Here is a 26,023-nt window from a genome sequence, read left to right as displayed (position 1 = left end):
AGAGAATCTGGTCCCTTTACTTTCACCTTATTTTCATCTCACAATTTTCTTTCATAGGCGCACAATTTTCTCCTCTCACATTTTCAGCAACCAAACAGAAAAGTGTTTTGCTGCACCCGCCACCATTCTTTAGGAAAAAAATTATTATGAATTTGCAGAACTATGATCATCAAGATATGTTTGGAGAGTCGCAAACTAAAAAAAAGTAGAGGATTGATACATAATAAAGCATCAGAAATCATGCAATAATATGCAGAAGAGACTTTTAACACAAAATTTTGTTCTCCTTTTTTTGATAAAGAAAATATAAATTCATTTTTCTCTTGATTCTCCCGATAAACAAAAAAAAACATAACATGTATTTCACAAAGAAGGATAACACCTCTCTGCTCTTCATTGAATACACATAGAGATCAAATAGTTTGTAGCAGTAGAACTGTAGGGTAAGATAGGATGCAGTAATTAGAACATTACAGCAAGGTTTTGTAGCACATATTTAGGGGTGGTTTTCAATAATTTCCTGTAATGCTCAACATCGTGAATACATTTATCACCAACATAAAAGTTTTAAAAGAATAAATCAAATTCATAAGCAAATATATTAGGAAAAATGTGCCATATAAAAAATGATTAATATTGCAGATCTATGAAAAAAGTAGAAATTTTCTTTCAAAATCATACATTAAAGCAACAGAACAACAGATATCTCATTATCCGTTGATCAAACACACCATGGATGGCATGTTTCCCTTAAAGGGCAAGGTTCGCCGGACCGATCGTACTAGTGAGCACCGGCACCGGTACGGTTCCGGTTCGATACCGGCTTGGAACCGGTACCGAACTGGAGCCACGCGCGGACATCAAAAAAAAAAAAACAAAACAAAAAAAAATGCGTCCGCGCACAGGCGCGCGCAGACGCGTCTAATGCCACTCTGTGGCATTTAATGCCCCCATGAGGGCTGTCAGCCTGCGTGGGCATGGTGCCCCACGCGGGGAACCGCGCTCGGGTGCGATTCCCTACTGGGGAATCGCGTGCGGGCGCGGTTCCCTACTGGGGAATCGCGTGCGGGCGCGGTTCCTACACAGGGAATCGCGCGCGGGTGCGCGTTATCCGCTCGCGCGTCCGCGCACGTTTCCCAAAAAAAAACGCGTCCACGCTCTTCTCCGCGCGCATTAAGAGGCCCACGCGGGCTCCAGCTACGTGGGCGCTCTTCTCCGCGCGCGGGGCGCGCTGCCCCGCGTGCGGGCGCTCTTCCCCGCGCACCCACGCATGGGGAAAGAGTGGCTTGGACCGGTGCGAACCGGGGCCGGTTCACACCGGTCCAAGTACGGCAGCAATCGATTCCGACACAGTTTGGATCGGAACCGTTTTTATACGCTGTACCGTACCGGTGCCCGTCGACATCAGTTCGGTACAGGCTGAACCGACCGGTTCATACCTTGCTTAAGGGCCTGTTTGGGATCCACCGGCTGGAACCAGAAGCATTTGCTAGAGAGACAGCGCACGTGAGGGGGGGGGGGGGGGGGGTTGGGGAAGGGTGGGGGTGTTGTACCTGTAACTTTCTTTAGTGCGTGGAGAAATATCATGCACATCAAACTGTGCAGAGCGAAATGGACTTTCCAGAGTACTTCTTCCAGGACTGCCAAGACTTCTTGCTGATCCTTCTTCACTATGGTCGTAGGCAGATCCACTCTCAGTAATCTGTTCACTAGTACTAAAAGGCTTCTCATTCTTGCTATTAGCATTAGAAGAAGATGCAACAGGGGAAAACTCATCTGTAGAAGCTTTATCACTCCAGACTGTGGGAGACTTGGGATTTGTAGCAGAAAACAAATTTTCCACCTCTACACCAAGATCTTTTACAACCATGAATCCTGGAAGTGCAAATGAGGCAATAGAGAACCATGGTAAGTGTCATGATATATTTCTGACAAATTTCCCTTAAAAGATTCCAATTCATGGTATCCACATATCTCAGGTACATAAACAACAAGCACCAGTAAGCTTGAATATAAATTATCAACAATTTCAAAAAACATTAAAGACAAAGATTTCAAAGAGATGAATGTGCTGCGTAAAGGTTCAGACAGGAGCAGCTAATAAATCAGACACTTGCACTGATGCAAGCTTAGACATAGAAAAGAATAACGATACATGTAGAGTCAAAAGTTGAAAACAAGAAAGCTGAACTCACATTACAAAGAAGACCAAACATGGCTAGTGGCCATAGTAAAAGACTTCAAAGAGGCTTAAATCAATGGAGAAAATGCCTGGTTTGGTTATGGTGATGGCCAAAAGTTTTTCCATACTGAAAGGGGGGGAATATTCAAAAAGACCTACATAAGATTATCAGAGAAGTACTAATTTCCATTTTCAAGTACGTCACATCTATTTTAAGTTACCAATAAGTTAGGTTGGCATATATGCATACAAAAATGTGAAATAAATAGACTTCATTCTATCATGGTACAGAGATCGCAATATAGAAATAAACATTGGCTAGAGGTGCAAAACAAGCTTTTCTATCATAAGGCTTAAGAAAAGCCCAACTAATTAACAAGAGACAAAGGAAAGAGAAGTTTATTCCAAGCTAATTCTGAGTGTGTCAGTTCAAATTTAAAGAACACAAATCAAAGTCTCATCTCAAGCATGCAAAAAAAAAGAAGGGTCAGACCCTGCTATGTATAAAGAATCTCGCTTCTGCCTAAAAGTCCATCCGTTGAGACTTCATATGTGCAAGCAAAAGCATGTTAATAAGCAATCCATTTGACATGACTGACAATAAAAGCACCGACTAATTGCTTGTATTTATTTATTTTTTGAAAGACTGGCTAGAAGTAATGCTCATCCGTAATCAAATAGGTGAGAAGGTATACCAATGGCATTCTAAAGTTCATGCAACTCGATACAGGGCATACTAACATTGCTCCGTCTGGGTGCGAGATGTCATGTGAGATCAGAATAAAGACATGCAGAAGTGGACAATGCTGAGGTTTGCAGAAGCAGGGTTTGCTTGAAAATGAAACAAGATACAACCCGAGTTCAAACTACAGAGTAAGATCCAAAAGTTCTCTATATCCTTAGTACAATAAAACAGATACAAAACCACGGGACAAGGAAAAGAGATGATGATTAATGAGCAAGCATGCTATCCATCCCTCGCTCACTGCACCAACAGCATGGTTTGCAAAGGGGTCACACACCTACCTCCTTGGAATCAACACCAAGGTAACATCAAGAATTCAAGATTCTACAAAATAGGCACTGCAGGGTTGGTTAAGGGTTAGCACTCCACCAGAAAACAGGGAGCATTAAGAAGTTCAAAACAAGTGAGGAAATTTCATTAACCTTTTTTTTCAAAAAAAATAAAATCATTAGCTTGTTAAAAGGTAGATTTAAGTGTGATAAATATAGACCAGGGGCTCCAATTAATCTAGGAATCCCGGTGATAAAATAAGAAAACTAAGAGACAAGTCACAAATCAGCCAAATTGTCATCCATAAAAGCAAAACGAGAAAACCATTATCATTGGCAGTTCTAACAGTCCTTCGGTAAAATGGTCATATCTCTTATATCCAAATTTGTGTGATTCTTTAAGCATTGGCAAGCTCATTTTATAAGCTACCAAATGGCTTTGTTCTGTCACCTGATTTATAGCAGAAATGTTGTTGGTGATACATGTTTTTGACTATAGTTTATACTAATTTAAGGGGGACCACAGTTAGACTCCAAACTTAGACTTGAACTTTGAAAAATTCTAAATTACAATTATAGTACTGTAAGGACTCATGACCAACTGAAACAGAAAAGAAAACAACTAATAAAACATGTTTAAATTGAATAGGACTCAACTAGAAATGAAGTTTCTTTCCACTTGGCATTCTGAGCAACCAGGTCATCTTTGATGATCCTCAATCAATCCCAACAATGAAAACCATGGGCTTATTCAACACAATTTGGATGGTGTTGATCTTGTGTCGATTTACATATATATTCAGCCATGATGAATGAGGGGATACAGAACCATAACTCACATGACTCAAACGAGAACCAAATAAATAGATTAAGCATTAAAATAAATGAATGTGTACATTTGATGCAAAGATAGGAAGAATATTTATCTAGTGAAATTAACTGTGAAGACTAACATTTCCCAGTGTCACCAAACTTAAGTTTAACATCACAAAATGAACTCTGTAGCTTGACATAAACTAAACACAAAATTCAGCCTTACTATTTCAACATGATGTTATTCATGTACATTCATCTCTATAGCATGAGGCCCCCTGAAAATAAACTACTTTAAGTAAATACACCCCCACTGATTCTTTCTTAGAAGAGAGGAAGACATAAAAAAAGTGTATTTATTAAATTATGTTTCCTAGAAAGAAAGAATGATGATGAAAGACCAGTTCGGTGCAAGACCAATTCAAACATTTCATTGATTGATGGAATTGCAGATATCCATTGGATACATCTTCCCCAGTCAAAAGAATTACCAACCTTTCCTTCAGTGATCTTACAACGAACAAGAGTTTTTCCATTGTAAATGAGTACAAAACATGCCAAATTTTTAATATGGAAAAAATAAACCAAAATTTTGCAGGGATTAATGGGAATATGGACATCCATCAAATGTTCCTTGCGCTTAAACAAATCTGATGCAACAAAGATCATGGGCTACAACCATCCATCAGACACTCCTTTCTCTTAAATCAATGACACACAATTCATGTCCCAAATAATTCAGATGAACTTTAAAACAAAAGGTTGATGCTAAGAAATCCTACATCTTGATATTTCATGATTGAAAATATTGACCCATCCATTAAATACTCTTTCCATATGTACCAATCATAAACATCACATATGATGAGATCAAAACCATTCATCATCACCTATCTAATATCCAAGGTTGTCAAACTGTCCAGGCAGTATCTGCCTTAACAGCCTAAGTACAGCGTATGTACCTGAGCTTAAAATTGCAAAACAATTTAACACCAATATGGTAATTTCTCATTTCACATCTAGAACAAATAAAAAGAATCAGCAATGAGGAAAAGGGAATTGGATACCAGATGGATGGTTGTAACCCCATTGACTGATTAAATGCGGACAAATAATTCTTTTAGGACCCATTCTTTGGTGGGTAAAAAACTTACCCGGCAATCTATATTTTCCTGGGTAAGTGTTTCCCAGAAAACATTTAGATAAGAAAATAATTTACCTATGTCCTTTTATGCATTGAAAACTGGCATCAGAATCTTACCTATGTTCTTTTGTATTACAACTTTCTTGGGTAAGTTGTTCAAACCTATCTATATTTTCCATAATACCCTTTATTATATAAGTATTATATTATATTATATTATACTATATTATATTATATATATTATAATATAATATACAATATTGTTATATATTATATTAGATTAAAATAATATTATATTATATTAGAATATTAATATAGTATATTATATTATAATAATAACTTAGTATGATATAATAACATTATATTATATTGTTATTAATAATATAATGTATATTATATTATTGTTATATTATTATTATAGAATTAGAGGCATTCTAGGAACAAATTAAAAAGGTTATTTTTCTGGCTAATGGGAAAATGACTTACACATCTCCTAGGTGAGTAAGATTTTTCACTATTTCATTGGTAAACGCTACCCATGGAAAAATAACTTACCTACCAAGAGAAGCATGAGACCATGGGTAAATTGGTCAATTAGAAAAGTTGACCAACTTTCCCATTATATTTACCCACCAAAGAACGGGCCCTAAAGCATTATTTGGAGAACATCTCAATTGTGTTCGCTAAATTAGAGTATAGGTACTACAACCCATAGCCACAAGTTTGGCATTCAGGAATGACTGGGCAAGAGGTAAAGATTAGGAAATCAGAAAAGCGGAAGATTCACTAAAAGTTTAGAGAGGATTTGGATTATCAAAAATAGAAAATAAATAAAATAAGTTAATACAATTGATATATTTATATATTTATTCATGTGAAAGCAAAGTATAGGAGGTGTAAGAACAGGGTCGGCGAAACCATTTTGAATCGTCTGGTTTGGGGCATCCCGAGCTATACTGGCGGCGAACTAGGATGGTTCCGGCAATGAAACCGAGACGCCATCGCCGGAGGAAGAGAAGGAAAGAGAGAAACAAAGAAAGCGAGCGAGGGACGGAGGGAGAGGGAGGGAGGCCGGTGGAGGTCCTACGGAGGCTGGCGCTCGGGCAGCTGGCGGAGGCCGCTGCGGCCTCCGACCTCCCTCCCTCTATCTTTTCCTCTCTCGCGTTCGCCTTCTACTCCTCTGCTATGTCGATACTGACTTGTGTTGCTGGGCAGCCGATATGGTGCCCGATACCGACACAGCAGACCATGGGTAAGAACAATAAATTAGCAAGAACAAAACTGCAAAAGGATCAGATGCTGGTATATCGATATCCGCGTCCAACAGCCACAAATATAGATATGGATGTTAAATGGATTCCAAAATGAGTATCCATATTTGTTCTAAACGGATATGAATGTACAATAGATATTAAGCAATTCATATTTGTTTTAAATGGATACAAATACAAGTCAGGTATTAGTTACATCAACATTTTAAATCCAAATACGGATATAAATTAGATATTATTTCTGATATAAATCAGATTTTTAGTAGAATTCAATAATGAGAACATCAATAACATTATCATAAAGAATAGAAACAAAATCCACCATCCAGATCACATCTGATGTATGGGTGCTAGCTAAGGGTCTAAGTCATCAAACCCATATAGAGACTGACCTAGCCAAGGGTTCATATCACTAGTCCGATTACCATCCCATTCAATCGCTAGTCTAATTACCATCAGATCAGGTTTGTATTAAAAATATATTAAAATTAAATATTATTTAAAATAAAAATATAATATAAAATATTGACAAATTTTCTATATTAAATATAACCCCTTAAATCGCATGAATTTATATTCGAAACTACTCTTTAATTACGACAAAAATAGTAATAATCACAAATCATCTTATTTTTTGGGAAAACCTATAAGAAGCTTATATAAAATTCAGGAATATTTAGAAGTTACTGATTTTTTTAATTATTTTAAATAGTACAGTTTTAAAAATATCATAAAGAATTGAATGACGTATATTCATTTTTCATTTTCTATCAAAGGGAAAAAGGATTGAATTTTATACAAAGTACTAATTATTGAAATGAAATTTTCAACATTATAAGATACTTTAAATAACTCTATTCAATGATGCGAATAAGTTTTAAATAAGTATAATAGACCATCACCATGAAACAACATTTAATATTATCTTATTGGTTGAGAACTTCTCAACTAAACAAAAGATGAGGGGTTCAATTCTGGCTTCAAGTGGAATTTGTCATATTTTTTTTACCAGATATTTGGACCCAGATCCAAAAAAAACTCTTAAAATCTGGATCCAAATTTATATTTGGCAAAATATGCATATATACAGATCCTTGTCCAGATCCAATTGGATATAAAAATTTCTATCTGAAACCAGTCCTAACTGGATACAGGGATACAGTCCACATCTGGTCGGATTTTGTCCCACCTGTTTTCAGCCCTAAGCAAGAAAAACACCAAAAACATACAGCATTGTTGATTTCTAATTAATAAAGACTCCCTGAATAAATCATAAATAATGCATCAATTTATCGAGAATAATTCAAAGAATCATCCGACGAAGGAAAAATTTCTAATACTTCAAGAATATATCAATAATTTGAAAAAAGAAGTTACTATGCTTGAAGCTTCTTACACTATCTAAAGTCTATTCAAAATCTAAATTCACAAGTGCAACTATAAAGGGAGTGTTGCTTTCATATAAACAATTTTGAGCTGCACTTAAGTATTGAGCAGTAGTCAAAATACCAATATACAAACTAGGAGTCTAGGATGCCTTTGGGCATCTACTAGCCTGCCTAATGCAAAGATTGTAAGTACCATATGGCACATGTCATGTCTGTGCAGGTCAAGGCTGGCATGGTAAATAACATGACATGCCGAACCATGCCAAAAATGTGCTTGCTGAAACAGCATACACCGGTAAGCACAATACAAGGGTGCATTCCTCTGAACCATGGCTCTATCCAATATGGACTAGCATGGTATGATACCTTAATCCTTGCCTGCTTGAGATTCATGAAAGTGGTAGATGCCTAGGCAATGTTCCTGCCAAAGCTCCTTGGCAATTGCCTTAGGCAAACTGCTAATATCCCTTCCTTGAATCACTTACGCGCAATGCACGATCAAAACAGTTACACATATAATCAACTTTTCTTCCCAGGTGGGAAAACAAGCTCTGCTAGTAGATGGAAATATTAAAATTCCTAGCGATTTATTCAGGCCTCCGTAAATGTATCATAGGCAACTTTGAGCGAAGTACAAATTGAAGCATCTTTAAAAAAAGAAAAAAGAAAAAGAAAAATTCACCTAAAGTTATCTAGAGGCAAAGAAGTATACCTTCATCTTCAAATTTGTCCCAATCTTCATCCCAATTGGCTGCCCCCTCTTGTGTGCCAGGTTGCCAACCTTTAGAAGATCAAAAGGAGCTATTCATCAAAAAAATAGTAGACAAGTGAATAAAAAAATATTAAAAGGGAAAAGAAAAGGAGAGAAATTAGAGTAGAGCACAAAATATCAAAAATATTATGATTAGATAAAAAAGATTGTTCTGCATATTAAGATCAAAATTTGCTGCCAAGAAATGAGAATGACATGCTATATTGGGGCTAATTTCAGTTTTACTTTTTGTCAATCATTATTTGTCATAGATGCAATCATGTAAAAGCTCATCATCCAAATCATACATTATCAAGAATTTTTTCAAAGAATTCTCTCCTAATTTACTACATCTCCAACAACTTACCGTTGCTCACAGATTTTTGTGAAGTAAAAAACTTATTCCAACAGCAAACAAGTCAAATCCATTCTTTTTTTTTTTCTTTCAGTGTGTTGTTTTTTGGCAATCAAGAAATATAACAAGGAACCGAGATGTAACCGATGGAGTGAATAGCCTGTAAGAAACTACACCTTTGAAACTTCTGCTACCATTTGTCTAATTGGCTGTTATCAACTATTGCCTTTGCAAGAATGAGAGGTGCTATTCTTTTGACAATTTTGACAGGAAAGATGATTAAGTTGTTGGAAGAGAACATCAAAAAGCAATCAAGTGATAACTCCAAATATAAATCAAGATCAGGAAATGCTTGCAGACAATGTCTAATAACATACTGGACCTACTAAGCCCTCAGAGTTTAACACATGGCATCATTGTGTTACATGTATGAGGCATAAGTGTGAATTTGGACTCTGAACCCCAAATAACAGAATCAACATGTGATAGGAGCTTTGCAAGGCACTCTTCTTTTCTTTTTGTATGACAAGATAAAGTTATAATCTAGCTATTGTTATCAAGATGTCTTTTATTTAGATATCTCTCTGAATCTCTAATATCTCTAACAATTTTCCAGTTTCTCATGAAATTTTCTGAAACGAAAATATATTCCTGCAATAAAACAATCCAACATATTTGTTTACTTGTTTTCTTAAATCTTAACATTGTTGCTATGGCTGAACAAAAAAGGAGTTCAGCAAGGAACCATATATATAATTGCAAATGGAGTGAACATCCTGCTACAAAAATACATACGCGACACTTGTGTTAACATTTGGCTTATTGGATGTTATCAAATGTTGCTTCTCAAGGAATAAAGTTGCTAATTCTGTGACAACTTTGACAGCAGAAGACAATTAACCTAAAGGTGAAAAGCAACTAACTCCTCTTAGAAACAAAACCAAGACCTGTTAATGCTTCTGAAGACTTTGACCACATGATACTACTAGACAAATGAAATCAAGATTTAATTTGCATTAAGAACAAATTATGCGTCCGCAGGAAATCAAAAGTACCCAAGGGAAGCTCAATTGATGTAGCTGGTTTAACATGCAATCTATGTTGCTTGCAACGTTCATTCAAAGCTTTTTCTAGCTTCTCAAGATCAGATTGTATTCGATCAGCACGAACCTGCAAATAAGTACTGAAACTGAGTTAAAATTGTCAAACAAGGAAAGCTTAAAGCCAGCGAAGATAAAGTTTACCTGAAGAAGACCATCAGCACTACCACCTTGTTCCATTTTGACTAACGCATGATACAGTTCAAGTTTTCTCTCCTATGAATGGTAAAATTCAGTCTAACAGATATTAGGATATTACTTGGAGCGGTGCTATAGAAGCTGCTCAAAGATATGAAAACAGTAACTTTGATAGGACCTTTTCCAAGTCATCATGCTATGATTACCTGAATATCACGAAACGTAGCCTCCTCCACCGCCAGTTTTGAAGCTAATTCTCCAACTTGCTTGTACTTTTCTTCATATTTTTTTGCCAGTGATTCAACCTGACACCCAACACTATTCTTGTCATACAGTTTTGCTTCCCACGGAAAGAAAAAGCAAGTTGGATGCCAAGCACATGCGCTATGCAAGACCATCTAATGTATCATCAAGTCTTAGTTTAGCTAATCAGTTTTTATGCAGAAGATGAATGAAATATCAACTCCTTTTCTCTCCCAAGATGTGAAGCCCTAGAAAAGAAACAATCAGTTTGGGTTTTTATCGTATTTTAGTACATTAGCACAACTTTGACCATTCATTTTGACAGAGACTCAAGATTGTGTCTTAAAGCATCGTAGGGTTGCAACTTAGGGTTTTTTTATTAAATTTGATCTTAGTCATCAATTTTCTGAATTTTCCTGGTTATTTTTTGTTTTAATTGCTATTTTTGAATAAAGGGCTGAGATTAAAGGATTTCAATAAGGGCTTTATGAACCAAGTTATTGCATTAGTACTGTTCCTGGCACTGTTTATGCTATATAAATGTGAATAATAACTGCACCTTATTAGCTTTGGAATTGCAAAAATTGTTATTGTTTCTTTTCTTAGAAACTCAGGTCTTAATTTATGTAATCAGTTTTTATGCAGAAGATGAATGGAATATCAACTTCTTTCCTCTCCCATGATGTGATTCCTTAGAACAATCATAAAGGCTTGCAACCCCAGGCGTGATTCCTTGGTTCCAGAGTGAGTTTAGTATTATCATCTCTCTTCCCTTTTCTCATGGTACACCATACTGGCTCCAATCGGACGATACGGAGCGTACTATACCGTACCAGTACTCAGTACGGATGGCGTATCGAGGCCGAAACGGAACGTACCATATCGTATCGATTTGGTACTGATAATCAGTACGGATGGCATACCAACACTTGATATGCCAAAAAAATTCCATATCGTACTGTACCAACCAAGGTCCGCCGTACCGGTCCGGTCCGGCGTACCGGTCGCCGGCCGGACCGGTACCGTACCGGTCCGGACCGGTACGGTACCGGCCGGGCTCCACGAGTCAGACTTTTTTTTTTTTTAATGTTGTCTCTGTTGGATCTTAAATTAAATGAAAATTGATGTTTTTTTATTACTTTTTTCATGATTTTTGATATTTTCATATTTAAATTTAGGGTTGAAATTTGAAACATATATGATGCATGATTGCATGTTACGTTTTCCTCCCGTTCGAAATGATAAAATCATACACATAAAATATCTTCGAATTAAGATACAATCATTTACATACATTTAAAGTACTCTAGGATATCTAAAATCGGGACGAGTGCTGATGGCTCTCGTAGATATCTGGATCATAAGTATAATCAGGAGGAGGCAAATCAACCCAATCAGAAAGAACACGCGCCAGATTATAAGAACTGTCGGATCTCTCGCTCACGCTCTGGCTCTGAGAGGTGTCCTCTGATTGTGTAGGGGCCCATCCAAATATGGCGGAAGCAAAATCCAATGCACCATATCCGTATTCGTCAGGTTGAGGCTGTGGATAATAGAATCCGTATCCGTATGTCCTCGGATCTGCAGTCGTATCCTGTCTTCCTGAACGACCTCGTGGAGCCCGTCTTCTATATCCAATAATATCCTCACGATCTCTATCAGGTGGTCGACCGTGGTCCGTATCCTGTGTAGCACCCATAAATTGGGACTCACCGGTGAAATAAAGACCACCCTCCGGCTGTGTCTCATGAGTACCATACTGTCTCTTAAGTTAATCCCAGATTAACAGAAAATTCCAGCTTAGTAATGTTAAATTCGTACGGAAAGAAGTGGCCGGTCGGCCGCTTCTTGGTTTTTAATGGGAAGGAGTGGCCTCCGGCCACTCCTTTTCCTATTAAAAAAAGGGAGAAAGCTGTGGCCTGTCGGCCACAGCAATTTTTTTTTTTTTTTCATTGAAAGAAGTGGCCGGTTGGCCACTTCCTTCACAAAACCACGCGCGGCGCGTGGTTTTTGAAACCACGCGCGGCGCGTGGTTTTTGAAACCACGCGCCGCGGTGGTTTTGGGAACCACAGCGCCTCGCTGTGGTTCCCCGAAAAAAAAAAAAAAAATTGAAAGAAGTGGCCCCGTGGGCCACTTCTCCCTAAAACCACGCGCGGCGCGTGGTTTTTGAAACCATGCGCGCGCGTGGTTTTTGAAACCACAGCGCGAAGCTGTGGTTTCGTAAAAAAAAAAAAAAAACCACCCGTACCGGTGCGAACCGGCCGGTTCGCACCGGTACGAGTCCCGTACCGGCCGGTACGGGGTCCGTACCGGCCGGTACACAGATGAAAACCGGATATACTGGTTTTCATCGCTCTCCGGTACTGGTCAAGCACCGGACCGGTTCGTACCGGCCCGTACCGGCCGGTACGGACCGGTACGGCTTTCCTTGGACGCTGTGCTAGTATGGCACCGGTACGGGGTCCAGTACCGAGACGGCGAATCTTGCTTTTTCTATTTGTCTTTATTCTGATCTTCTTCAATTAAAAACGTACTTTTATCTTCATCAATTCCCTAGTTTTTTCATATCACATAATCAGATTTTTTCCCCAAAAAATCCAGCAAACTCTTGATTTCAGCTATTCAATTATGTAGTGTTAAAAACCCCTAAAATCCTAAACCCTATGTTAGATTAGGGTCAAACAGCATCTATTTTCTTCAAGAATGTTGTCTTTCTACTCTAAACTGAAAACTTAGGTCATATCCAGAAATTTCAGAAATCTATAGGATCAGCCCTATCCAAAACCCTTATAGGTTCCCTTTGTTTGGGAATAATGATAAATTAGAATAGGTTTACTGTTACAGCAGATCCTATTCTCTTATTGTGGTGGTGAACCATAACAGCCCTCCATCATGACTGCTATTTGATCCCTGCAAACCCTAACCCCTGCAACCTTGAACAGCACCTGCTGCACAGATAGGGCTAAAATTGGGGCGAGCTGAGCCGAGCCATGCCCCTAGCCGAGCCCAACCTGAAATTTTTAGAGCATTGAGCATGGAAGCCCAAAGATTTTTCAAAATCCCAGCCCGAAATCCAATCGGGTCGACCCAAATTAGCTCATTGAGCCAAAATATTGGACTGACCTAAGTTGGTTCAACAAATGGACTGCAGTACCACCTCTAACTGCCTAGTACAAGACGCACCATACTATACCGGATCAGAACTAGTACGATACTCATGTTTGGGTTGGTTTAGATCCTGTACCACCCCATGTCGAGGCATACCGAGGAGTACTAAGGTGTGTATCAAGGCGTACCAACCCATACATAGATGCACCAAGATAAACAATAAGAAAAATTGTTTGATGGCTATTTCAGTATGGGGCGCACACTATACCGTACTAATCCATACCGTACTGAACCGATAACATACCAGTACGATACCCAATACTAAGATTGCGGCCTTTGGTTCAATATCAAACATGAAGCAAAGTAACAACAGAAAAGTACAAAGAAAATTTCAATTTTAGCAAGAGAAAAAGCAAGATAAGGATCGATTGATTACTAGATCTCCGACAAGAACTGGATTTGGCCACAAGGAGGGCTGCCATTTTGCTCTTTGTTGTCCCTTTTCCTTTCCCTCTAGAACCCAAATCCCTCAACCACAAGCATCTCCTCCGAAACTTGCAGAGGAGCAACAAGTTGAGATGGTTATGTCATTAAATCCCATGCAAAGATCCACCCAACGGAGAAACCAAACCACGATCCATCAAGAATGCCAAAAATCCAGTTCTATACCCCAAGAACAAAACCCTTCTGAGTTCTGACCAAATTGTTTAAAAATGCATCAGTCAGAAGAACAAATCATGACTTGGGAGTAACTACCTTGCTTGGTACAGCGACCAACAATGAGGGAGGGGCGACATGAGGGGGGCAGCTGTCATCAAAGGCAAACAGGCAGAGAGGAAGAGAAAGGCGAAGGGTCAAGCAGCAAGGCAGAGAGAGTCAAAGGATTGAAAGAGAGAAGTGAAGAAAGGTGGAGAGAGCCGAAAGGGCGAAAGGCAAAGAGAGGCAAAAAGAGCCAAAGGGGCAGAGGTGAAAGCTAAAGGAAATTTAGGGATTAAGGATAGCAATTGAGGGTTTAAGCCCATGCCCCTCACACATCACCTTAGGCAGTCAGCGGGTTGGGCCTCACCCCTCAGCTCACCGAACCTGGCAAACCCGATTGAATGTAGGGTCACTTTAAGTCTAAAGCCAAGTTTGGGCTTGGTTTTAGTCCGACTTCGGGCCTAATTCGGGGTTCGATTTTCAGGCCTGATCTAAGCTCGGGCTTCTGGCCGAGCGAAGCATCAACCCAAGCTCAGCCCAAAATTCCTTCAAGCCCTATTAGGCCCATAATTGACCTGAATTGCCCTAGGTCTAGCCCGTGGCCCCATCTGAAGCCGGCATAGTCCGACAGTCAGCCCACTTCCAGCCCTATGCTAAGATCCCTGGAGTTGTAGAAATAAATAAGCTATCGTCCACCTTAGTTGATTTTCTTCCTTGAATCTAAATCTGCAAGCTTTTAGCTAGACCTATTTTTCATGGACGCCATAGCACAACAGGTTGTTCAACTATGATTCAAACACTAAGCCCACTCCCCATCATCATTCCATCAAGCCTATTGACATCCTAAAGCTTGATGAGAATGCTCTGTAAGCTTGTTGAAAATGCTCTGTAAGCTTGTTGGGCGTAATGGATTGGCATGAAGATTCAGATTGGAGCCAAGGAACCTTAAGGGAATCAAATGCAACCAAGCATAGTAATCATCTTGAACTCTTGAAAACTAGTTAAATGTTGTATAGCTTATAGCTTGATTTGCATGATTAAGGATCCGGTTTGATCTCAACAGATTGCCGTATCCATTGCTTTTAATTTTGCATCATCCTAGGACTAGCTTAGTAGATTACAATTTTCTATGTTATTCTTATTTTTGTTTTCTTTAAGTTGTTTATACCATACTAAATTCAGTTAGTTGTCTAGGTTTAGATTATCTTCTTTAGGTTTAGCAGTTGAATTTATTTCCATTAATTGCTTCTTTGCAATGTCCTCATATTAGTGAGCATATAGAGTTCCCTTTCGGTCGATCATGCGCCATTTTTTTATCTCCTTGATGCATGGGTTAGACTTCAGAGACTACACAAACAAATGATTTTTGGAATTTTTAATAGTATAGATTATGATCAATGGTGTGGATCTTCTATTTGGATGCCGATCATTGATTTTGGAATCAAGAGGAGTAGATATTCTCTCCTCTCCAGAGGAGAATAGTCCATTTCTCACTCGATATACATGTGTAAGCATGTAAGTATGCATCTATGAGCATACACACAGGAGCAAAATTGCATGTGCGAGTGCCATGTCAAATGAATAAGATATAGCTTTAACACCAACTTTTCAATACTTACTTTTTCATTTAAATACAAGTGTCATACAAAAAAAAACAATTATTCATCTGCATGCCAAAAAAAGGTTGATCTAAAAAATCGACAACTTTGAAAACTTTAAAATCAATGGCGTTTTATCTATCTTAGAATGTCAATCATTTCTCTGGATGTTCAATTGATCAACTCAGATTTAAATGGCTCAATTTTCCTTTCAATTTTTTAAAGAGTATGAATCTACTAATATATTAGGGTTACATTGTGCAAGCTATTTGCTTTAAAGTTTAAACATTTTAACAACTATTGACTTGAATTGGAACTATAGCATCTAAATTAACCAAGGGAGGGGGGTGGGTTGCAAATTCTACCAACTCATTAATGTTGATTGTGTAGCCAAGTTGACCAAGCCAGTAATGTCTTTACTGGTTGTACCAACTACAAGATTTTGGTTCAAATCTTATCTCCACCGGGATTTGAGAGGTTAGGGGTGTTACAAGAGGGTCACCCTCCACTGTATAGTCCATTGTTTACATATTTCTTCTACCAAAGAAAAACTTCAACAACGCTGAACAAGTACATTGCATACCTTTGGATTATATCCAGGGGCACTTGTGACACATGTCCTTACATCTGATTTATAACATATCATCTGGTGCAGGCATTCACAAGTTCACACATGTCCATAACATCTAATTTACAATTTATCATGTGGACTGAGCATTCACCAAGTTCCTAAAAACTATAAAGTAAACCAGATAACCAACCCACAAATTCATATTCAATAGTCCCCTTCAGAGCTAAAATGCCGAGACATTTCTCTTCCAAAGCTGCTAGCTTCCTTTTCCATAGTTCGCCTTTGTGTTATATTTGTCTATATGCCAAATCTCAATCCAGTCACACTCGAAAGCTATTCCTAAAGAATAAAGATAATTTTCAAGGATCGCCATCTTCGTACTAGATCCCATACCAGTACCATACTGGTACAATATCGGACTTGTCGGTGTGCCAAGTACAGAGTCGGTTTTACGTACCAAGACTCCATATGCACCCTGTACCAACTCTCAGTTCAGTATTAATATGGTATGGTATATGCCCGATATGGGGCAGTACGTATCGGTATGATGAATGTTGATTCTCATCAAGGTCTATTATGACTATACATTATCAAAGATAAGAATGATGTAAGTCCAAGAATTGGTTAGCGAACAAGTAGTAGCCAAGCTCTATATTATTCAAGTTGAAAGTGGTGATTCTAGGAGATCTTTTAGATTCTAAAAGAAAATTTTGGGGGGATTAAGAAGGACAAAAAAAGGGGCATGTAGTTGGGTGGGTCTTTCTAATGACTGTTTGGCTGCTTGGAGATTGAAGGATGAAAGTCCTACTTGGTTTTATCCAGAAAGGATCATCATTTTCTCTAAGCATTCTCCCTTTCATCAAACAGCCAAAACCCGTTAAACCATTCCTAAATTTTTTTTTATCAAAAAAAGAATAAAAAAAGAGACAACAAAAAAAATCCTACTAATAGTGCAGCTAAATGGAAGAGGGCAAGGATCACATCCTTGGGATTTCTCCTCAAAAGGCAGAAGAAAAAAATAATTGAAAAGCATAATATAATCATAGTCAACGAGTAAAAGATCATCACCTCCTAAAAATCTCCACCCATCTCATCAAGACAAGTAGCCATTGGACTTAAGCCAAAAAGATGTATAAAAGAATAGGCAAAGAGATGAAATAGAAATATATCATAGCTGAATCAGGAGAAGAACATATGATGGAGAGGAGATGAAGCAGATGATGTCAAAATAATAAATTAATTGTAATATTATCCATTATAGTGCCAAATAAAATATATAATTATATTATTAGAACATACTGAATTACTCATTATCAAGATTTTAAACACCAGTGGGATGGTGGGGCATTTAAGCATCTCGAGTGTTAGAATAGGGCACCATCCAAAGTGTTGCAATTGGATGAGTCAAGAAATGGACCAAGATAGGGTGAAACATCCACCGTCCCACATGTCAGGATGCAAGTGGTTCCATGACAGCCCATCCAACAGTATTTAAAACCTTGTTTTTTACATACTATGCTGACTAAAATATGCATAATATAGTGCTATTACAATATACCTTACATAATATTGCTATATAATCTTAATAATATGACTATTATATTACATACCACATCATTATGTGCAATAATATAGTAAAATTATGTAACAACACAATATATACAAAAGCATGAAAAAATTTTCTACCCAAAACTAATCAAGGCCTTCCAATTAAAGAAATCCTGGTCATCTAAGGACTAATATTTGTAAAATTCCATAAATTGAATGAAAATCATCGTTATATTACATACATAATTTTCGAGCATTATTTAGCCAGAACCTATAGGAATTTCACATACAACCATGAGATCAACTATAGATCTCAAATACACCTTTTCAACAAGTTCAAGACTAAGTATTTGATGTAATGGATATTGGTCAAACACTCAAAATAGAGTGGCCCGGCCATATACAACATAGTACTAATAATTATATGCTAAATGCTTTTATTTCTAAACTACAATTCCAATATGAATGTCTCAACCAATAAACTAACAAAAATTTAATGAATTTTCATAATTAAACTATAATCAATTATAATTTTTAAATATATTGCCCGTTCTGCAGATGTATTTGCATGCAGACTTTCCTTAGTATATAATATTGCTAAATATGATAATATCAGTAACATGATAATAAGATAGAATATGTTAACAAATTATTATGCCTATTATAATATGGTATATTAATGCTTACATTATAAAATAACGTATCATTGTAATATTAATATAGGCATATACTAATTTCTAACTGTTACAATATTATACTATAGTACCTTAATGATTATAATACTATGATAATATTGCAAAATAATATAATTCATATTAAGTATTATATATTATGTTCTTAATTATATACTTATACGATGTTAACGCATAAAATCATAAATTGTACAATGTTGTTATAGTTGCATTCAAGGGCCGCCGAACCAATATCGGGACCCATACGGATCGGCAAACGGTTCCAGTAGGGTATGCCACCTCCGTACCTTAAATCTAATTTGATTGGTAATCACTCTTTTTGAACTTTTTCAATAATTTTAAGTCTAATTTGATATTTTTTTGATGTTTTTTGATATTTCTATGATCTCGGTTTAACCTTAAATGATGCATCTTATTGTTTTAAAATGATACAAATAATAATATGATTAATGAGATGTTGCATGCTACAAAAAATAATATGATTAATGAGATGTTGCATGCTACAAAAAGCAACATGAAATATCCTCAAATCAAGTAGTGAGATGAAAATTATAAAATAATACAATCAATTACATACATTTAAAATACTACATACCGATATCTAAAATCGGATCGAGTGACGATGCCTCTAATTGATATTTGGATCATCAACACAATCAGGACTCAGGAGGCACATCTGCCCACCCCTTTAACCAAGCGGCATTGTAGTCTTATATGTTCCTCCTATAAGAAATATGCTTTGGATTATAAGCATTTTTGGATCTCTTATTGAAGCTCTGGCTCTGAGAGGTGTTCTCTAGCTGATAAACTGGCTGATAAAACGACTGTGAAGAAGCCCACCGAATAAGTTGGCAGTAAAATCCGACCCATAAGATGCTCCGGCTACGTAAGATAGTAGCCATCGAAATATGCCTCAAACGCCCCATATCCATATTCGTATGGGTCATAGGCTGCATGTGGCTGCGGGTAATAGAATCTAGTATACGACTCGGAACTTAATATATCTATAAATCCTACTCCACGTGCAAGGTCATCTGTAGCTGCATCATGTCCTCCTGAATGACCTCAAGAAGCACGTCTTATATATGCAACCGGATTCTAGCGGGCTCCACCAAATCGTGCACCATGGTTTTTATCCTGTGTAGCATGCATAAACTGACTCACCGATAAATCGAAGACCACCTTGCGGCTGTCTCATAAACAGTGGCTCCTGTCCTCCACTCTCTTTCTGGCCAGCAGATCCATGACCACCAGAATTGCTGCTCCTGATCTCTGAATCTAAGTGAACTGACTTCTCGACACTCCATTGGGGTTGCAGGCGCCTTTTATTTTATTTTTTGGTATGCTAGGCAGCTGCCTTCTTACTCTTCGTGCCACTCCCTATCTGCTTACCCTTTGTGGCTCTCTGCCTGGCTATGTTGGAAGAATGTATATCGCCCTCCTGACTGAGTCGATCGAATAGCGTATTGGCCTCGTCTAAGCATCTCTCGATCATATCTCTAAGAGGATGTTTCGGATAAGGAGTCATGTGATGACCGGCTACCTTGTGGCTATGGCTAATCAGCCAAAAGGATGAGTGCAATATTGCTCGCTGCCCATTGCCCTACATTAACCCAAGCCTCACTGGCTACGAAATTGGCCGGTCGTGAGGCGATTCTCGCTCATCAAGCTCTAGCTCTTGCTGCTAGCCCACAAGCCATCCGATCATAGAATCAGCCTCATCATCAACGAAAGCACTATGGATCGGATTCGTGTACTTAGCTTCACTTCCTTTTGAATGCACTTTAGCCTCAATCTTTGATTGTAGTGAATACATATAAGGTCGTTGAGGCGCTTCTGTATCAAACGATTTCTCTGCTTGCTATAGATGAGGACGAAGATGGACTAATTACGCTAACAACTACTCTAGGAGACCATCTGGAAGAGGATCCGGATAGCTAACCGCTTAAAATTTTTCGCGGACAACCCAAAATAAATCCACCATTCAGCTATAAAAACATTGAAGAATATTACATATAAGATAGTACCATATTAGTAACCATCTAACGTCCGATAAATATCCTCCTAATGTGTAACATATCTGGATTTACGACAGCTGCCAAGACTCTAAAGCTATCGGTGCCCTCTCTAAATATTTTAGTCTGTGAAAAAACTCGTGTTGTACTATGTCAATAATTGAAAATACCAATTAACTTACATTTAAGTTAACTTACCTCTTCTAGACATAAGGCCGCGACTTCTGAATCAAGCTTCATCTTATAAATCACATTATGTAGAGCGGCCAAAAGTTCGTTATCCAAATCAGTTCCAGCTATGGTGTACTGAAACTGAGAGTTTAGATAGTATGCTGCATATAGAGTTCATAATTATCTTAGTAAAATTATACAAGTATAGAAGCAGTCTAATTTTCAATGTTCTTGCTTGCCTGCTAGATGCAAGTTCCTATCCATCTGGTAGTCCTATCGCCGCTCAATGATATCGATGTATTCATGAGTAAGGTACACCGTACTGGTACCGATAGGCGTACCGATGGCTTATTGAACCGGTACGATTTCGGTTCGTACCGATTTAAACCGATACCGAACTGGCGCGCGCCCCACGTTAAATGCCTCGTGCGCCAACGCGGGCGCGGGAAACCACGCGTGAGCGTGGTTCCTAGCTGGCGGAAGCGGTTCCCTGCACGGGGCACCTCGCGCAGGCGCAATTTCCAGTGGGTGCGGTGCCCCGCGCCCAAAGGGGCGCTCTTCCCCGTGTGCGGCGCGCGCTAAACGCTCTTCCTCGCGCACGGGCACTCGTCCCTACGCGTCGGTACCAGTACACAACGAAGATTGTTCAGTTTCGACCTTAGTTTTTCATAGTCGAACCGTACCGATTGGCGCCGGTATCGGTACAATACATGCTGAACCAGTCGGTTCAGGCCAGTTCAGTAGATCATGCTCATGAGCATATGTCGGATCTACTTCTGTGATCTGAATCTTTGCACCCTCTATTATGTGATACAAGAAGCCCATCAGGGGTATCTCTCGCTGTCCACGGCTCGAAGCACTTCAAACAATAGTCTATAGTCTTCACTATCGCAGTGACCTGCTGCCAGAATATCTACCTCGTCATCAAATCCTCAACAATGCTCCCTTCAGTGCCAACCCTCGCATATCGACAATGCATCGAGTTGGAACGGAACCGGCCGGTTCCAGTCCAGTTCGCATAGGTAAAGCCTGGTTCAAACATTTTTCTGCCAGTTCAGGACCAATTCCGACCGATTCAAGACTAGTTTCGACTGGTTTGGGACCAGAACCGAATCCAAATAGCAAATCGACCCGATTTCCAACCGGATCGGCTCGTTATGGGCCGAACTGGGCGGTTCGGCCTGATTCGGCATTCCATGGTTGCATTATACAATGTGTAATATAATAACATCATATAATAATATTTTGCTATATTGTATTAAAATTGAGAAGTGTGCTCAAAGATGGTGAGATGGGTGGGGACCGATAATAATGACAAATGCAAGTTGCAACTAGTGGTTGCAGTTACACTTGTGACAAAGGTCCGCTGAACCGATACCAGAATCTGTACCGATTGAAGGCCAATATGGTTCAGTACCATACCGTGTCAGTATAGTAGGGAGTGCCGGTTCCGTACCGGCACACCATTTTTTTGGAGCATTTCAAGTTGATTTAATTGATAATTACTATTGTTAAACTTTTTCAATGATTTTAAGTCTATTTGATTTTTTTATATTTTTTGATGTTTTTAATATTTCTATGATCCTAGTTTAATCTAAATGATGCATCTTATTATTTTAAAATAATTAATAAAATGTTGCATGCTACAAGGAGCAACATGAAATATTCTCAAATCTAGTGAGGTAAAAATTATAAAATAATACAATCAATTACTTTTATTTAAAGTACAATATACATGTCATATCTAAAATTGGGTTGAGTGGCGATACTGTTAGATGTATGCCCTAGAAGCAAATCTGGCGGACACATTATTAATTCTGGAACATAAATTTGCACTTGACTTTATTATTATTGAATAATAAATGGGCATCTTTTCATTCATATTGTTTATGTGTCTATGAATCGTCCAAAAAATTAATAAGATGATACATATTCTCAAGAGTTGAGAATTTGAGCCATGTATCATTGGTGATTAATTTCTAAATGCTCCTGATCAATGGATCATCACGAGGACGGTGATCGATCCGATCAGTGCACAGATCGCTTTCCTTATGGATGGACGAGACTCGAGTCCACAGTGTAGGGACACTGAAGTGATAGTGCAGGTGCTTGTTAGAGAACAAGGGTACTGAGCGTGACCAAGACAAGAAGTCACTTGGATGTCTATCCACTCGTCAGTGACTTGCTTGATGTTGCAGTAGTGTGACTGGTCCTTTGATCTACGGTGCTTCGGCTATTTACAGTGAGGTTATTGTAGTTTGACTGCACATATACATGGTCTCTAGTCATATGGGTCCTTGTTGTATAGATTGGCTGCAGTAGGTTCACTGTAGGAGTAGGGTATGCACTTACATAGAATCTATCGACCTTGATAGAAGAGGAGTGATCCTATGTGATTTATTAGACTGAGTTCTAAGACCTTCGCCAGGGCAGTATATACAGTGGAGAAAGAGTTTTCCACTCTCGAACTCAAGTCGAATAAATCTAGACATATGACAGACGACGGGGTTTGACGAGTTATCTATGACCTCCGGTCTGTAGGGATTCACGATAGGACTGTATCATACGATAACTGCACCTATAGATTCATCATTCTATTCTGCTAGGTAGCCACTACATACTGCTAGGTGTCATATCCAGTTTGTGAGTCAAGAAAAAATGGCTAGATTGCCCTTTGTAGGACATGGGGAGAGGACCACTGAAATACTTACCCTGGTACACACTGATGTGTGTGGCCCATTTGATGTGTCAGCTAGAGATTGTTATTCGTACTTCATTACCTTTACCGATGACTATTCACGATATGGGTATGTGTATCTTATGAGATACAAATCTGAGTCTTTTGAAAAGTTCAAAGAATTCAGAAATGAAGTAGAAAAATAGACTGAAAAAACCCTTAAGGTTCTTCGATCAGATCGAGGAGGAGAATACCTTAGTGGAGAATTTCGGAATTATCTCAAGGATAATGGCATAGTCTCACAATGGACGCCTCCGGGTACACCTCAACTCAACGGGATGTCAGAAAGGAGGAATCAGATTCTATTGGATATGGTCCGATCCATGATGAGCTTCACAGATCTGCCTATGTTTCTTTGGGGAGATGCCTTATTATCTGCGATTTATTTATTGAATAGAATTTCCTCTAAGTCCGTTCCTACCACACCGTATGAGATATGGCATGGTAAAAAGCCAAGTCTTGGTCATCTCAAGATTTGGGGATGTCCTGCCCACATCAAGCGACAACAGGCGGACAAGTTAAAGCCTAGGACCATAAGTGCTCGTTTCATAGGATATCCTAAAGAGTCATTAGGATACAATTTTTACGTCTCATAGGATCACAATGTGTTTGTGAGCCGACATGCCATCTTCTTGGAAAAATAGTTTATCTTTGATAGAGGCAATGGGAGGAAAATTGAGCTTGAAGAGAAAGTCTCTGAAAAGCAACAAGTAATGGATCCTATAGAACCTATTCACATAGAGCCAGTACACGTAGTACCTCCTCCACCTCGTAGATCAAGTAGGATCTTCCATCCTCCTGATAGATACTTAGGTATATTAGTAGAGGATACCGAGGAAATGTTCCTCATGGGAGATAGGGAACATGTACAGGATCCCAATACCTACAACAAGGCGATATCTGATATCGATTCCAAGAAATAGCTGGAAGCCATGAAGTCAGAGATAGACTCCATGTATTCCAACCAAGTCTGGACCTTAGTAGATCCACCAGAAGGTATAGTACCTATTGGATGTAAATGGATCTACAAAAGAAAAATAGGTTCGGATGGGAAGGTAGAGACCTATAAGGCAAGGCTAGTGGCGAAAGGGTATAGTCAGCACGAAGGTATTGACTATCAGAAGACATTTTCACCTGTAGCCATGCTGAAATCCATTCGAACATTGCTTGCCATTGCAGCATTTCATGATTATGAAATATGGCAGATGGATGTGAAAATTGCTTTCCTGAATGGATATCTTGATGAAGATATCTATATGGAGCAGCCTTTGGGTTTCACTTCCAGTGATGGTGATCACAAGGTCTGCAAGCTGCAAAGGTCCATCTATGGACTAAAGCAAGCATCTCGGAGTTGGAACACTCGTTTCAATGATGCGATCAAATCGTTTGATTTCACCAAAAATGAAGAGGAACCGTGTGTTTACAAGAAGGTTAGTGGGAGTGCTGTCGTGTTCCTCGTACTGTACGTAGACGACATCCTCCTGATAGGGATGATATTCCCATGCTAACTTCGGTCAAGGTCTGGTTATCAAAAGAGTTCTCCATGAAAGACCTTGGGGAAGCATCCTATATTTTGGGGATTAAGGTCTATAGAGATAGATCTAAGAGGATGCTTGGCCTATCACAGAAGATGTACATAGAGGAGGTACTGAAGAGGTTCAGTATGGAAAACTCCAAGAGGAGTCTATTACCCCTAAGGCATGGGATTCACCTCTCCAAGAAGATGTGTCCCAACACATCTGAAGAGATACAACGCATGAGCAAGATCCCTTATGCTTCGGCAATAGGGAGCTGTATGTCATGCTATGTATACGACCTGATATAGCCCTTGCTGTGAGTGTCACTAGCAGATATCAGTCGAATCCAGGCGAAGAGCACTGGACTACTGTGAAGAACATTCTTAAGTACTTAAGAAGAACTAAACATTTGTTCTTGATTTTTGGAGGATCATCAGAGTTAAAGATAGAAGGATACACAGATTCAGATTTCATAACTGATATTGAGGATAGAAAGTCTACATCTGGATATGTGTTCTTGTGCAATGGTGGTACGGTAAATTGGAAGAGTTCCAAACAACCGATCATTGCTGATTCTACCATGAAAGCTGAGTATATCGCTGCCTCTGAAGCTGCAACGGAAGTCTTCTGATTCAAGAAATTCATTGCAGAGCTAGATGTAATGCCATTAGATACCATCACACTCTACTGCGATAATAATGGCGCCATAGCTCTTGCTAAAGAGCCAAGGTCTCATCAGAAGTCCAAGCATATAGAGCAGCGCTTTCACCTCATACGCGATTACCTCGAAAAAAAATATGTCGAGGCGCAGAGAATAGACTCCGCGGACAACGTGGCGGACCCGCTCACTAAGCAATTAAATCGGCAGAAGACTGAAGCCCACCTTGAGAAGATGGGACTTAGATATATGTCTGATTGGCTTTAGTGCAAGTGGAAGATTGTTAGATGTATGCCCTAGAAGCCAATC

At 38.7% G+C, this 26,023-nt stretch overlaps 1 protein-coding gene across 2 annotated transcripts in view; it reads right to left on the bottom strand.

Annotated features, from left to right (window-relative positions):
• The window catches only part of LOC103723600 (uncharacterized), a 40,023-nt gene that overhangs the window by 1,510 nt on the left and 12,490 nt on the right, over positions 1 to 26,023 (bottom strand). For both annotated transcript variants that reach the window (XM_008814556.6, XM_008814558.6), the window contains exons 7-11: positions 10,363 to 10,461; positions 10,163 to 10,234; positions 9,974 to 10,088; positions 8,525 to 8,593; positions 1,554 to 1,875 (exon numbers count right to left, since the gene is read on the bottom strand). In XM_008814556.6, coding sequence (XP_008812778.4) covers positions 1,554 to 1,875; positions 8,525 to 8,593; positions 9,974 to 10,088; positions 10,163 to 10,234; positions 10,363 to 10,461 — 677 coding nt within the window. The remainder of the gene's footprint in view (positions 1 to 1,553; positions 1,876 to 8,524; positions 8,594 to 9,973; positions 10,089 to 10,162; positions 10,235 to 10,362; positions 10,462 to 26,023) is intronic.

This window comes from Phoenix dactylifera, chromosome 6, assembly GCF_051530095.1.
Source record: "Phoenix dactylifera cultivar Ajwa chromosome 6, Ajwa_hap1_PhDact_Kaust_v1.1, whole genome shotgun sequence".
NCBI classification, from domain to species: domain Eukaryota; kingdom Viridiplantae; phylum Streptophyta; class Magnoliopsida; order Arecales; family Arecaceae; genus Phoenix; species Phoenix dactylifera.
Note: the sequence above shows the minus strand (reverse complement) of the source record. Positions and strands in the feature narration are given on the sequence as shown.